This window comes from Gossypium hirsutum, chromosome D10 (assembly GCF_007990345.1).
Source record: "Gossypium hirsutum isolate 1008001.06 chromosome D10, Gossypium_hirsutum_v2.1, whole genome shotgun sequence".
Taxonomy (NCBI): Eukaryota; Viridiplantae; Streptophyta; class Magnoliopsida; order Malvales; family Malvaceae; genus Gossypium; species Gossypium hirsutum.
Genome location: NC_053446.1, coordinates 23,195,704 through 23,212,872, shown reverse-complemented (window position 1 = coordinate 23,212,872; position 17,169 = coordinate 23,195,704). Strand labels below are relative to the sequence as shown.

The 17,169-nt window shown below is 30.2% G+C and overlaps 1 protein-coding gene across 1 annotated transcript; it reads right to left on the bottom strand.

Moving 5' to 3' along the window:
- Nucleotides 1-2,635: 2,635 nt before the first annotated feature.
- Nucleotides 2,636-6,715, bottom strand: LOC107914658 (uncharacterized). Its single transcript, XM_016843635.2, has 7 exons — nt 6,351-6,715; nt 5,584-5,693; nt 4,651-4,800; nt 4,312-4,547; nt 3,738-3,848; nt 3,345-3,389; nt 2,636-2,992 (listed from the first exon to the last, which is right to left on the bottom strand). The coding sequence occupies exons 1-7, from the start codon at nt 6,451-6,453 to the stop codon at nt 2,833-2,835; spliced, it is 915 nt and encodes a 304-aa protein (XP_016699124.1). The 5' UTR covers nt 6,454-6,715; the 3' UTR covers nt 2,636-2,832.
- Between the last annotated feature and the right edge of the window lie 10,454 nt (nt 6,716-17,169).

The following is a 17,169-nucleotide window of genomic DNA, read 5'->3' as shown; positions in this document are numbered from 1 at the left end:
TTTGACGATTGATACAGTGGATCAATACCGATCGACGAGTAGAAGAATATACCTTAGATCCAAGTCAATCTAATGGTCAATGACGAAGATTGGAGAAAAAAATTTAAATTTTGGCTAGTAGATTCATGACAACTAAAGTCATTTCATGAAAAAAATGAACTGTAAAAGAAAAAAGGAAAGAGTCATATAGCATTGAGTTTAACAGCTAAAGACTTAAATGGAAACTTTTGAATAATTTAGTGATCAAATTGTAATTTTTTTTGTTTAAGTGATTAAAACAAAAATTAATCCATAATTTAATGACTAATAATATAATTTACCCTAACCTAAAGAAAAATTAAATGGGATAAAGATTCATAATTTAAAATAATGAAAGTAAAGATTATTGAAAATATCAAGGATACACTTTGGTCGAGAATAACAATTATACTTGAAGGGGAAAAAATTAAAAAAGAGAGATGCAATCATCATTTAACAAAGTGTGGTCTCTTATTGATTCAAATATTAAAATTGTAGGAGAATGCCATGCAAAAACACAAACAGAGAACTCATCAAAACTTTGACAAATTAGGATCATCAATTATCATAAACAATCGAACTAATATTGAAACCACAATTTAAAGTTTATGCCTAACTTTTTTTCAAAATTAATGTTTTAATCTTGAATTGCGAAAATATATTTCTTTTTTGGATGAACATTAAAGATATAAAGAATTAAATTAAGTTACAATTTTTATGAGGGTGATTTTTCTTCTCCATATTTGGCGGATAAATAATGGAAAAAAACACACGAAGTTTTGAATTGATGAATGAATTTCGATTTTTTTTTTGCAATAATTGGTAGACTTAGAAGATTAATTATTAGTTGAGGTAAAAACCATGTTTATAATGAATTTGAATAGTGCTATGCATGACTAGCTGTGTTATTAAAATGACGTGAGTGTAGAAATTTTTTGAAATTATGATGCTCTATGTGTATACATTGTGTGAACTTAGATGAACAAAAAGATATGTTTGCTTAAGGGCAATGGTGATAGAAAATGTATATAAGTTGTGTGATATTTGATCAAGGTATTAAAAACTGTAAATGATATTTGAATGAAAAAGAAGGAAACTTGTATAAGAGAGGATTTGTAAATTGAGCCTATCTCAATAAATCTATTAATGAGAGAGAGAGAGAGTTATTTCTCAAAAACACTAGTTATTACGATTAACCATGAAAATTGTGATTTTGTTTAAAAGAAAGAATCAATTGAGGTATGAAATTTGTGATATATGTTTCTTTATTGTATGTAATGAGGCAAAGATTGGAATTAGCATAGTGAAATCAAATATATTCATCGCATGAAGAGAATTTTTCTTTATTGTACCTATGTTTTAACTTGTGTAGACATAAAAAATTGATTGATTAATATATATATATAACCCAAAACTTGAGGTAACAAAATCGAAACTTTAATCAACAAAACACATCCTCATTAAATTCACAAACTGCATACTACGAAAAGGCAAGCATCAACCTATCCTCCCCAAAATACATCCCAAGGAGGCCACTTTCTTAAACAAAGTTGGCTAACTTCTTTACTCAACTTACCACCACTTCGTTGCTATGAGTTTTATTCATTAAACTAATTGGATTAAAATAAGTTCAAATCGTATTTTTCACACATTTAGAATTTATTTTATTTTTAAAAATTTAGTTACTCTATCTATTTTTTTATTTTTTTTAAATTTAAAAATTCAATTCCAATTATAAGTACAATAAAATTATTTTGATAAATTTGTTGGCATAACATTTTTTTTTTAAATATTTACTTGATAGCAATGTAATCAATAATATGACATCATAATAGACATAAATTTAACAAAAGAATATTAACAATTAGATTTGTATTTTTAAATTTAAAAAAAAAACTAAATTCCAAATGTATAAATAGTAAAAAGATTTTGAAATATATTTTAACTTTTAAATTAAGTTGGTAAAATTTATTAAATATGAAAATCAATAATATATATCACTTTTCAAAAACAAAATTTTTCATTTTAGTGATGCGTGATTTATTTTTTCTTTCATCAATGTATGATTGTAATCTATGAATTGATTGTTTATTTTTAATTTTTAGATACTATTTTTATTAAATTCATATCATGATATATAAATTCATGGAGTTTTTTTTTTTTTTAATAATAGTATAGATCAATACTAATTATTCAATAATAGAACTTCAAGCTTAATTTATTAGATTCAGACGTTTACAACTCTTTCTTTTACCCTTAAGCTAAAGCTTTCTTTGTTATGAAGAATTATGGCTCATCATAATTCTAATGGTTTTTGCACTACAATTTTCTATCTTATTTATTAAAAATTATACATTTTATAATTCTACAATATATCAATTAAATTATTATATGTCAATTTTTATTTTTTGAACAATTAATTATTTGAATATAGAAAACCTTTAAACCCTTGAATTCATATTTTTTTTCTTATTATCTTTTACTTGCAACAGAGGAGTTAAAACTACTAAAATAAATTGAAAACCAGTAGTAGCATAGGTACGAACAAAACTAAAATCTGGATCCTATTGCTACTTACTTATTGACACACTGTTCTAATAATCAGCAAGCAAATGCATTAAATACCAATCATTCTCTCTTGAATGAATATTGTTCGTTACGTTATCATTATCTTTCATCTGGATTTGAATATGGTGTTGGATAATGTAAATATTGACCATGCACACTGAAACGGGGGCAGGAAGGAGCTAGGGTTTTTCCTTTTTCTGAATTAATGGAACTAGGGTTTAATTGGGATTAGAGAGGTACCGTTTGCTATAAAGCGATTGCTTGTGGGTAGCATTCGCTAACCTCCATTTCCAAGGAGCTCCAAGTTTGTTTGCATCTTCCCCATTTCGACTGCAAGCAAGCCAAGAATGTCTCCGCCCATGCCTCATTGCTCCCTCTCATGCTCAGTTCATAGGGAACTGAAAAACTGCGTAAAAATACATTGATGTAATCTTGAATATAAAAGATCAGTTCTAGCATGATGCATATGTGTGTGTGTGTGTCGTTGCTGCAACAAAGAATGTAGCTTCTACAGAAACTCGTTTCCAATCATTAAAGTCTACAACTGAGTAATATCTACGTATAATATCCAAGCTTTCCATTGTAACAGTCGAATTTGGGACTGGCAATCACTAGAGAATCACAAGTTTGTCGCTCCGGAGCCCTTGTGCCACCCCAGGGAGCAAGGCAAAATGTAATGGTGTTTCTCTTCTTGCTCTCTCAAAGAATGTAATTAAAACTTACCTGGAGACTCTTACAAATTACTATAAGGAACTTACCTCATTAATTCTTCTGGTTGGGATCCTTTATTGGGGGCACTCGTCCTGCAATAATTCAAAATTTTAACATGAATAAACCATTAGCTTTATGTCGTTTATAGCAATATATCAGATAAGGAATCTGCATTCTTGAGGACACAAGTTGGGAAAGAAACTCATGGTGATCCTCAAAAGTTGAACCTACATACCATACATTTTAACATATTCATTCAGATACTGAGGAATATATTTACTCCAATCCGATTCCTCCATATTATACTAATTACTTCACTTTCTTTCTTTGTAAGCTTCAAAATTTGGAGTTTTCAGACCAGATCAACCTTCTTAGGCAATTTCCAGGAACGCATGTACTTAGAGTTAAAAATTCTAAAGACAAGAATCGGAAAATCAAACCTTGATACCAAAATTTTGTAGATGCGAAGAAATTTTGTGGAAAGGTTATATATAGCATCTTCAATATGATCCTTGCTAAACAAGTACACTATTGGATAACCAAGAAGCCATCTGCAACAGGATAGAAATCAAAGTCATATGTAAGGTACCACAAAAGTAGAAACCACCTGCAGCAAATCAACATGGTTTTCGTAATATTATATAGTCAGCCGGCTTATATTATGCCAGGGAAACAATGGCAAGTCGCTTATGTAAGAACTTAGGAACAGAGAAAATTGCCCAAATTAGACGATGCCACCGACTTCTCAATGTGGACAGACCATTTTGGAGCACATTTAGATAGCCTATTATCAAAAGTTTGTACAGCGGTTGGCATCCACATCTGATGCATATTTAGATACGGGCATCAGGATATGATCCTCCAAGATTCCTCAAATTTCACTCAGACCCAAGTCCAAATAACATATATTTTTCTCAAAAAGCTGCATGTGTTTAACATAGTATGTGTTGGTATAGAGACATGATATACTATAGCTATAAATTATACAAATATGTAATGATATTAAAAGATTACCCATTTACAGTTGGCACAGTGACCTCGGTGTCATGCATGCAGCTGCTGAGATCCATAAGTACAGAGGACTGAGAACCAATCTGCTCGCTTAAGGATTTCGAATCTGCCATGGGTTCTGCCCTGTCAGGTGGCAAGAGATCATTTCTCATTCCTTCAAGAGGAAAATATAAAGAGAATAACTTCTGAATTGATATAAGCTGCATCCCTAGTAAACTTTTGTCGTCTAGTGTTCTCATCTGGAACAAAAATGTGAAGTTCTAGGTTCAGAAGGTAAAAGATGAATCCTTTAGACAGGACATAAAAAATTTATGGAAAGTTAAAGCACTTAGGACAGTTTACCTTAGGAGGATCCTGTTCTAGATCCACAAATAGCAGTTCCACTTTCGAACTCAAGCTTGAACTCACATACTCAGCCATTTCTTTTACGTGTATCAAATATATCATACCTTCTATAACCATTACTCTTAGCTGTTCAAAAATGGTTGACTCCTGAATGAAATTATATTAGGAGAAAAGGCAATAACAAACATTATCAAAAGATGTAACAATTGTGTAGGGCATCTAGCACAGACATTTTCAATATGAAACCAGTATGAACACAAAAGTACATGGTGCACTATAACTAGAACCGTCTATTCGACAAATAGATATGATTGTAACTAGCAAGACTATTTATATGATGCAATATTACTGATATTTGACTATGCCTATGGGATTTTAGCTTACAATAAACCAAAAATATTCTTTGTCTGCAGCCACAAAATAGTAGGGTTTAAGTCAGTATACTTGCAAGGCATTTTTGATGGTTGATATCCAAAATATTATTATAAATCATTGATAAAGATTTATTCCAGGTTTTGTGAAAAAAAAAAAAAAGTGACTTGATTGTAAAAAGTTTGAAAAAGGATCTTACCACTTAGATATGAAAAGGATTAAATTAAGCAAATTTCTACAAATAATTTGATGGAAAGGTTTCGATCCCATAGTTTGTAAAACTGAAAACTGAGGACAAAAACAATTTACATATCCAAAAATGCCTACATATGTTCTTCATATCACTATGCAGTTCAATGAACGTACGGATCAAACAAGGCACAGAATGAGATGTAGTGTGATATAAACATCAATTAAAAAAAATTAGCTTGTTGAAAAGCGGATTCTAAACTTTAAATGCAAGAAAACCAGAACAAGCAATAAAAAGAAAGGTTGTAAGGACATATATATTCAAATTCTATTCCTCAAATAATCTATTGAATCAATGTGGAGTAAGACCTTTCGACAGTGCTCGAGAAATGCACAAAGATTTTCTTGCAGTTCAGGCATCTTCCCACCATAGTCAATCATCACAACTGGCCTCATTCTCGTGCAGACAGCCAGAACATCTGCCGAAGCATTAGCACCAAGTTATGATTGAAATAATTCAATTTTACATAACAAAAGATCAAATTCTAGAAATACCATAATTCTTTCGATTTCAATATGCGATAGGGCAGTTCATGGATACAATAGATGGGTTAGGACATTCTAGTTTTTGCACTACATGTCAAAAAAATTCCATTTGATTGTTGCTTTTGCATCTAGGCAACAACAAAATTCAAAATCATACTTCATCAAAATTGAACAAAGTGTTTAGCAGACATTTAATCTATTTGATCCATACAAATGCAAAATCATGTTCATTTTTGCTGAAGTATCAAATACACATTCGAAAATTGAGTATACTCATGTCGAACATGTACCCATATCCTATTCTTACCTCGACTGAGAGTAAATTAAATTGTCAAACCTTGATTTTGCAAAGGAAATGAAACAAATAACAATAAAATTCATGCTTTTCACCCACAAACCGAGTAAACTAAAACTCCTCTCTGCCTTTAAGCAATACAAAAAGTAGAAGTTTAGCTTATTTCAGCCTTCAGTTATTTAAGAAAACAAAATACCCAAAAAAGAAAACAGAGCGAAAAGGAAAAGTAGAGAAAACCCAGAAAGTGAAATATTGGAAGTAACCCAGAAAGAAAGAAGAGAAGCAAAAAAAGGACCTATTTGGAGACGACGCTTTGAAGAAGATTTAAGACGCCATTTGATGAGAGAGAGAGAGGCGTCCAACACCTTCAAGGTTTCCTCTACTTCAGCAACTTCCATCTCAAACCTCAAACCTCAAACCTTTTCAAGAGACTGTATTGTATCCTTTTACATTAAGAAGAGTGACAAAGTACGATTTGTCATATAAAGCACAACCGCTTCTTTCCCTTGTTATGATTCTTCAGACGTTAGAATTTGTGATTCCAAGAAAAGTTTCTTATCGGAAAGTGTTTGATTAAAATATGATTAAATGAACTTGGCAATAGGTATGAATTTTTTACGAGTTAAATATTTTTTAGGTCCCTAATTTTTTCACATTAGGGTCTCAAGTTTTTTAATTAAAGTTACGATTTAAATTTAGTAATTATTCTCGTATTGGAGTTAGGCTCTAAACTCGATAGTATTGGGCTATTATTAAGTTTAGAGTCTAACTTAAATAATAATAATAATAAAAGTTTAAGCCCTAATATGAGAATAGTCGTTAAATTTAGGCTTCAAATAGTGATTTAATACTTTTTTTTGTCCAAGTTAAGTTCTAAACTTGATAATTATTTATATGATCTAGATTTTAAGAAGTTCTTTGTGTCCCGCGATGTGAAATTTTTTGAGGATATTTTTCCGTGTTTGAATGAGAATGTTGCAACTATTGAGCCTGACAATGTTGCTTTGCCATATGGGAGACATAATTTTTTATACATATTTTGGTGAATCAAATGTGTTGTAACCCACGAAAATTCCTCTGCTTGTTACTCCACAACCTTTGAGTTCGCCACCTGCGAGTTCTTCGGCACATGTGATATTTTTTTCTTCCTCCAATGACATGATGGTACAAAGGGCTTTGGGTAATGATGCGCCTGAATTAGGACGACTGCATAAGGAGAAATTTCCCTCTATGAAGTTTCGAGATTTTGTCACTCATACCGTCATAAAGAAAAGTCCATCTCCCACCTCACCTGCTTCAGAGCCTTCATCAGGTACTTCATTTCTCATAGCGCATATGTTAATTGTGACAAATTTACTATGAAACACCGAAACTTTCTTGCAGCTATTATTGCAGGGGTCACGCCACAGTCTTTTAAAAAGGATGTGAAGGATGCAGGATGGCATGATGCTATGCAAAAGGAGATTTGTGCTCTGGCGGATAATGACACTTGGTCTATGAAAACACTTCCTCCTGGAAAGAGAGCACTGGGTAGTAAGTGGGTGTACAAGATTAAATATAACTCCGATGGAAGTATTGAGAGAATTAAAGTTCTACTTTTTGTTTTTTGTAATCACCAGGAGGAAGGTATTGACCATAATGAAACTTTCACACCTGTGGCGAAAATGGTGATTGTTCGGTTTCCTTAGCTATTGTAGCTTCGAAAAATTAGGAGTTACATCAGATGGATGTCCATAACGCTTTCCTACATGGTGGTCTTGATGAAGAGGTTTATTCCTCCAGGTTTTTCTCCTGATAAGCCTGAAATGGTTTTTCGTTTGTGTAAGTCTTTGTATAAGTTGAAACATGCTCCTCAGTGTTGGTTTGTGAAGCTTGTTACTGCACTGAAAGGTTATGGATTTCTTCAATCATATTTTGATTATTCTCTCTTTACATACACTAAGGGATCTGTACGTATTAATGTGCTAGTTTATGTTGATGATTTTGTTATTTTTAGGAACGATTTCGCTGCTTTTAAAACTTTTAAGGGGTATCTCAGTTCTTGCTTCCATATGAAAGATCTTGGTGTTTTGAAACATTTTTTGGGGATAGAGGTAGCTCGTAGCTCTTTGGGGTTATTTATTTGTTAAAGGAAATATGCACTTAATATTATTTTGAAGGCGAGTCTTTTGGGAGCAAAGCCCACAGGATCATCAATAGAGCAAAATCATAGATTAGTGCATGCTACAGGAACTTAAATGTATATTTTATATTAAGTAATAATAATAGTTATAATGAAAGAAATAGAAAGAAAGTGGAAAGAAAGAGATGAGTGCATGTAATTGAAATTAAACGAAAGAAAAAAGAGAGAAAGAACAAGAGGCCGACGGTAACCTAGGGGTTTTGAGATTCAAATTCAAATTGGTTAGTGCAATTTAGTCCATTTTCTTGTAATTTTTACATTTTTAGAATCCCGGTACTTAGGACTACCTGACCCATATTGTAATTCTTAGTATTGTTCAAGATTTTAGATGTTGACATTGTTGAATAGCTTAAATATTAGGGATTAAATGATAGATTTTTAAGTTGGAAATGGAAAAAGGACTAAATTGTGGAATTAATTATTGATTTTGAACAATAGAGACTAAATTGTAAAAAATTTCAAAATTAAGGGGTCAAATTGAAAAGAGGAAGCTAAATGTGGTCTAGAGTGAAATTAGTATAAAAATATAAAGTTAAATGTGAAGGTTAAAATTAGTCTCAGTTTAGGGACTAAATTGAATAATAAGCAAAATATAGTGTAAAAATTTAAAATTAATGTGAAATTGAAATGTGTAATATTAATGTGATTTAATTGTTTTATTCTATAGCTAACGTCATATCAGAATCCTCGAGTAAAAAGGGGAAGGATAAAATCGACGTCGAATAGCTCGAAAATCATTGTTTGTGTTTTTATAATCCGAACTAAGTTATAAATTATTACATTTTGAATTGTTGCATATGGTAAGCATTTGAGGTGAGTACTTTTGTACTTTGAAATTAAATTGAATTCATACTCGATTGAAATGGATTGATTCAGTAAATTATGAATTTATTGAATATATATGGAGATTGAATTGAATATATGTTTATATGTGATAATGTGTATATATGTGAAATTGAGACATTGGTTGTATTGAAAAGTGAAATGAAATTCTATTAACTGTATTAGGCTAAGTCGAATATAGATGGCATGCCATAAGATAAGAAGAGTTCAAGGATTACTTCGACCTCGAGTCGATGAGGCATTAGGTGTCAAACTGGTGTATTGGTTGTTCAAGTCCGTGTCGTGTTAATAGGGGAAACTAAAATAATAATTGATATAATTGATATTGAAATGGAAAAGATGAGAAATAAATATGAGATGAGAAAAATATTGAAATGGCAAATATAAGAAATGATTATGAGATGAGAAATGAAATATGAAATGATGAATTGAGATGTGAAACTTGAATGAATTCAAGTATTGATCAAAGATATGAATCATGCCATTGTATGAGATAATGTATTCAAATGTTAAATGAAATGTCATTGATATATACTTATATATTTGAACATGTGAAAATCTTAGTAGATGTGAATAAAGAATGAACAAAAATTATACTATTGAATTGAAACACATGAACATAGCTTATTTGTTGCATTTTGCATTTTAAATACTTATATCAAGTTTATATTATTCGAATTATAGGAATACCACTAAGTTTTACTCAATGTGCAATTTTGTTTTCCGTACGCAGGCTAGGTACTGTTCAAATTATTGTCGACTCAAAATCAAATCACAAATCCCGAGCTCAAGTGTGGTGATACTTCATTTTGTAATGGCATGTACCTAGGGAGTCTTTTGTTGATATTGTCTATAAGGTGTAGTTATCTTAGCTACTAGTGAAATGATGCTTAAATATGTATATAGTTTTGGTTGAGGCAATGTTGGTATGTTAGCCTAATTTATATTTGGTATGTGTTAGATTAAAGTTTAGTAACTTAAATAGCTAAGTGATAGTCCAATTATGGTAAATGTGATATGAATGAAAGTCTTGAATGTTTGATGTGTTGTTGATGTATTTGAACATATAAAATATGGTACCAATGAGGGTACATTGGTTAGGCATATTAAGTGATGAATTTGGTGTATTTTGGGCATATTTAATTATGTTTTGAATAGGTTAAACGATTGGTAATTGAGTTGCTTAGTGCCCAAGTAAGTAGGAAAAGATAAACTTGAGTTTTAATGTACATTTAGGTGCACACAGGCTGGCCACACGGGCGTGTGTCACACACGGGCAACACACATGGGCGTATGGCCCAAGTCAGTGAGTTACACGAGCAAGGACACAGCCATGTGTCCCAAATTCGAGAGTCACATGGCCTGAGGCATTCCACACGACCTGAACACACGGGCATGTATCCCTATTTCGATTATTACACGGCCCGAGACATAGGCGTGTGTCTCAGCCGTGTGAGGCACATGACCTGGCCACATAGGCGTGTGACCCTTGTATCAAATTTTTTTTGTAATTATTTCCTAAACTTCCAGAATTGTTTCAAATTAGTCCCTGCCTATTTTTAAACTAATTTTAAGGTCCCGTAGACTCGAAATAGGGGCTGTAAGAGTAATTTTTACTTTGTTTTGGGGTGGATTAGCAAACCTAAATTAAGTGCATTCGACTAACATCATCGAAGATAAATTAAAAAGATAATCGTAGATAGAGTATGGACCAATACTCTGATGCTAATAATTGGAATAGTCTTGTATGTATCCGAATTTTGACATTCAAGAAGGGATAAATAGTGATAAGAGTGTAGACAGTAGAAGACTAATTTTAGCAATGTATAAATACTGATAAGAGTGTAGACAGTGGAAGACCAAGTTTAGCATTGCATAGCATGAATCATTATTCGATTGTATAATATTCTAGTATGATATGATCTGATTGTTTTTGACCTGCCCCTGTATATTATATTGTTAATGGCAAGTATATATATATGTGTAATTATGATTGATTAATTGTATGACGTGTTAGTAATGCCCGTGACCTTAATCCGATGACGGAGAGGGGTTAGGGGTGTTACACAATTAGATTCCTAATGGTGGGATGTTATAGGATATTATTATGGGATATTATCTCTTAGCAATTTGATTCTTAATGGAATATTATAGGATATTATTATGGAAAATTATCTTTTAGCAATTTTATCCGTACATAACTACTATTGTATAGATATATAAACCCTTGAGGTCTATCAATAAAATTCAAGAGATTACCCTATTCCTTTCAGACATTGAATTTTATGAAAAAATGTAGTAAAATTATGAAAAATATATGTGATAACCTTTTAACAAGTAAGAGGAAAAAAAAGTATATTAATATATATTAAATATTAAATATAATAAATAAATAAATAAATAAAAGTCTAACCTTTCGCATTCGCATCAAATTGTTAAATGTTTTTCATTTTGGAATAATTTTTTTTAAAAATCTTCTTGGTTTCAACTTTTCTAAATTTTATCCTTGTCTTTAATTTAATTTAATTTATTATTGAAATTTATGAAAGTATTATGAAAGAAAGTGTTATTTCAGCATCTCGTGTGTTACGCGGGATTGATTTTTAAAAATTTAGAAGTTATTTATATTGTAGTTCAAAATTATTTATTAAGGTTAATTATTATCAGTAATAGTGTTTCATGCTCTCTTTTTTTTTTTTAAAGAAGAAAAGTTATTTCATGCTATCATATTTTATTTATATATGACTGTGTAATCGTTGTTATATTTTTATTCAAAAAGTGATATACATATTAGTGTAATGGTAAGAATGTGATCTAATATACTTATTAGGTTTTGGTTTAAAAACTGAATATATTGGTACCCACTCTTTGGGTGAGAAATTATATTTATTTGAATAAGAAGAATTTATATTTGGATTAGTTTTTTTTAAAGATAAGCTTATAATTTTTTTTAAAGATAGTCGATGATTTCTTAAAATTCATATAGTTAATTCTTAAAAAAAAGTAATATTGTTAAAAGAATTGTAAATTTTTAAAGAGGTTGATCGTTTTTGAGGAGGAGTAATTTAAAAAAAAAAAAGTGGGAAGCTTTTTAAAAAATTATAATATTTTTAATATTTAAATTATATAATTATCCTCTGTACATAAACTTGATATAGTTACACCGCATGTCTGAATTGGTGTCACTTAACTCGTGACACTAAACATAGTCAAACACTTTATATCAATATATATTTAACGGTATGTACAATTAATGTCATAATTAAACCTCCCAAAATTGACTTGAGCTAAATCCAAAATCAATCAATGAGTGATACTAAAATTGAATGATATAAAAATATTTATACTCGTCCATATTCTTCAAATTTAACTTCTCTGTAGACCAAAAGTGAATGAACAAAAGCAAAGAACATAATTTAATGAGGCAAAAAGATTATTCCGGAAACTAACAACAATAAGAGGAAGACAACAACTAAATTAATTATCTTATGGATACTTTTTATGCTATAACATTTAGGAGAGTCAAAACCATAACATATACCTTTTTAGGCCTACATAGTGGAAACCTTTAATTTGCTATTAATATAAAAAAAAATCATACCTTAATATAAAATTACCAAAAATTAGAAAAATAAAAAAAGGGGGTGGAAATGGAAAAATTGAATACAATGCAAACCTTAGATCCCCATAACACCATGATATGCAAGGAAAAAAACTAAAAGAAATCAGAATATGTGGAAATACAATGGCTTATGGAAGAGAAAAATCTATGTTTTTGAAGATTTAATTTCATTTTAGATCTATAAAAGGATAAGCATGCAAACACAATAAACAATTATACCAAAAGACAAATATTGGGAAAAAATAAAAATAAAAAACTACAAATACATATAGAGAAGCATAGGGCAAAAACTTAAAGAAAAAAATTGATAAGAAAAACATAATAAAGAAAGGCATGAGAATACCAAATCTAAGCTCATTAGGAAACTGAATCATTCAAAATCCAAAAGAGTCAAACCAAGAAGCCATAAAACATAGTTAGTCTTTCTTCTAGCATGCATGAATCTTGCATTGTTTAAAATTTCTAATTGATTCTAGCTTCTTCTTCTTTTTTTTCCAAAGAGATGAAAGCTGAGTTTTTAATGAAAAAGAAAATAAAGAGAGAAGCCATGGAATGGTAGGGAAGTCTGGATGAAGGAGAATGAGAGAAATTGTGTGGGAAAGTAAATGAAAGGAGAAATTGAAGGAATAAAGAGAGTTGGGAGAGAGAAAGAGATGAACTGTAACACGCCAAAATTGATCCCTTAGAAGGACCCCAAGTATGACATGTCATTACTTAGAAATCACCCATCTTTAAAACTATTTTTGGTGAAAACTTTGTATAGTTTGCAGTGTTTGAATTAAACTTTTAATAAAATATTAAAATAAAGTATAAGCCAAATGGTGTATAAACTTCAATAAGATAATTTCATTATTCGAAATATAACATTATAAAACCATTCCAAAAACTTAGATGAAATTTCATTAAAGCATTGTTTATCAATCATAAGTTTCAGTTACAATTCCATCTCAAAATACAACTAGACATCACCCCCATATGTCATGCATAGTACAAGTAAACAAATGTCTCACAACAATAGATGTCCTCTGGCGTAATCCTTCAGAACGTCTTCCTTCAACAGTAGACTTGAGAAGGAAAGGGTAACGAGGTAAGTTCAAAAGAACTTAGTGAGTTCCATGGAAATCTTAAGTAAAAATACGAATAACACAGTTCAAACTTGCAAAGGAATCACACATAACCACAAAGTACACCCACTGGCGTATATAGAACTTAGACAGACTCAGTACGACAATGGCATGTTATATAGGCGAATTCTATATGCCAACACAATCATAACACAGACATTCCATTTTCATGCTAGCTACATACCCAAAATTCAGAGTCAAATTCATATCATATGTTTCCATTTCATTCATATACATTCTCTCTTTATAGCTCATCATTTAAGAATCATTTAATAGCATGTTTAATTGTGTTATGCCAATCCAATTTGCAATGTATATCTGCCCTACCGGAAGCTACACAACATATTTCCTTTAACTTCATTTCCATATATCATTTCATCTTATATATTTCATATCAAAGCAGATAGTAAGTGAATTATAAGATTTATGATATTGCGAGTTTTAGTTAGTGCAAAACTATATTATTGCAAAATGCTAAGTGTAACAGCCCGTTTATCAGCGGTGTTGGAAACTGATACGATCTCAGCCTGGGATGTTTCTATTGAGTTGCCACAAGGGCCTATAACTAGGTCACGAGCTAAGAAATTTAAAGAAGCTTTAACAAGCTATGTGGATCGAGTTTGGAGAGAATAAGAAGTTGATTCCATTCATCATGAAAGGAGTAACCCAATAGGCGTTTCTTGCAATTTATTGCAAGTTGAATTGAAATTTTAATAAACTCATCTTTAGTTAAATAATTGAGTTGCTGATCATTTAATCAACTTATCTTTGTTTAATTAATAAGTGATTCATTATTGAACTGTTATTTACTTAAGTGTTGTTTTTAATTAATCTAGCATCCAGAATTATTTATTGAAGCAAGAGTTAAGTTTATTTAATGTTGCTTCTTAAATAGGTTCTAGAATAATAAATGCATGAGTTTAGTTCATCTATTTAAGTTAAATAATTATTGTTGATATATTTTTAATATGCTTAATAATTTCATTTTAATGTTTTATTGCAGGAGTTATTTTCAGCTCACAACCGTTACATTTCAAAGCTGTTACAAATTTAAATGAAGTGACCTTTCAAGTGCTATCTGAACACAAATGAAGTAGTTGTTACAAAAGGGGTTAATACACCATTAAAGGATGTTTTAAAGAGCATTTTTGTAACAACCCGGTTTGACTCTAATCGGAATAGTGGTTTCGGGACCACAAATCCGAATTAGAAAAATATTTTATATTATTTTCTGTGTTTATTATGTGTGAATTTACTAGTGTGAAAATTTCGTGCTTTAATTTCGCCGTTTGAGTGTCCGATTAAATAAAAGGATTAAATCGCATAAAATGAAAATTTAGGGGTTAAATATAAAAGCACCCAATTGTTGTTGTCTTTCAAAAATAGGGGTTTTAAATGGCAATTAAGTCATTTAGATGATAGTAATGGTCAACATTGCCCTTATATTATATGTTTTATAATTTATTTATTTAAGGTTAAATTTGTAAACTAAAATTTATGCTAATATATGTTAAATTAAAACATAAAAAAGGTCATTTTTCATCTTTCTTGGCCGAATATAGCAAAGAAAGAATTCATCCATGCTTGTTAAAGTTTCGGCACAAAACTAGCTTGATTAAAGGTATGTTTTACTTCGGCTTTTGATAATTTTTACGTTTTTGAGATCGTTGCTTCGTGTTCTTCAAAACCCATATCTTAATTTTGTGAATTGTGGATGATTTTGAAATGTGCCATTGATGAATGCTTGAGTTTTATGATGTTAGTAGGTGAAATATGAAATATATTTGTTAGATTAATATGTTTTGTATTGGAATTTTTAGTGAAATTGAGTAAATAGGGCTAAATTGTGAAATTAAATTTTTGGGGGACTAAAGTGTGAAATAAATGGAATGTGTGGACTTGTATGAGAACCATGAATATTCGGCCCTTGTGTGGTATGGGCAAATTTTGTGTAAATTATGTTTTATGCAATAAAGAGTAAATTGCAAAAAGTGTAAATATTAGGGGCAAAATAGTAATTTGCCAAATTATGTGTTTTTGGATTAAATTGAATGTGTTAATAAATAAATTATCTTATTTTGAAAATATTTAGATCGAGAACCAAAGAAATCGGAGTTAGATCGGGGAAAAGCCAAATTAGTCGAATAATCGTCCGACTCTGATTTTCCATCGTCCGAGGTAAGTCTATTAGCAATTAAAAGTTATTAAATTAATATTTATACATGTATACTAATTGTATTATGTGTTGAGCTATAACTAAAAGTATATTGATGGAATAAATTTTGAAGTATGGATGATATTTATATATATATAGCATGTTCGAATATACAAGTAAAATCTTGTATAGATTTATGGTTGAAATAAAGGTAAGAAATGTATAAAAGTATAGTTGATATTCGAATAAGCATGTATATGTATATATATATGTAAATCGCTTGTATTGAATTTAGGTAAGAAAGATATATATATGTTAGATTCGAATATATATATGTAAATACATGAACAAGTCTTGAAATTAGATAAAGGTATGAGTATGTATATATATATATGTATATAATGCTAGAATATATATACATATATATAAAAGTTATTGAAATTAGTTAAAGTATGAATGTTGCATAGGTATAAATGCTTGATTTTAATCGAAGGTATGTATAATATATATATATGGTGCGGATATATATATAGGTATATACATGTATAAACTCTTGGATTTATTTAAAGTTATGTAACCCATGATTGTATGAGAAGTTTCGAATAGATATGTATATGTGAATTGTAATTTATATGTATATGCTATATTTGAAAAAGTATGCTTACATATATGTATATGTTCTTGTAATGAATTTTAAGTATGAGTGTTATATATATATATATATGCATATGTGTGAGGTTCGAATATATAGTTATGCATATATATATATTTACGTACATGTATAATTTCTTGTAATTAGGTATGGAATTATATATTGATATATATATGGTCGAATGTATATGTATATATATATATGCTTAAGGTTTGCATTGGATTAAAAGTATAAATTGTAAATGCTTGTATGATTCGAACAGGGATTATAAATTTTCTTGGGATAGAGTTGAGGATGTGAATTATATATAAATGTTATGAACGTGTGTTGCTATTAAGAAATATACGAGAAATCATCATTGTATCTGTGAAATTGAAATTTTCAGGCTAAGCGCCTAGCAGGCTAAATGCCGGTGAATTTTTCAGACTATAAATCTAGCAGGCTAAGTGCCGGTGATCGGAATCAGGTTATAAACCTAGCAGGCTACGTGCCAGTGATATGAATCAGGCTATAAGCCTAGCAGGCTAAGTGCCGGT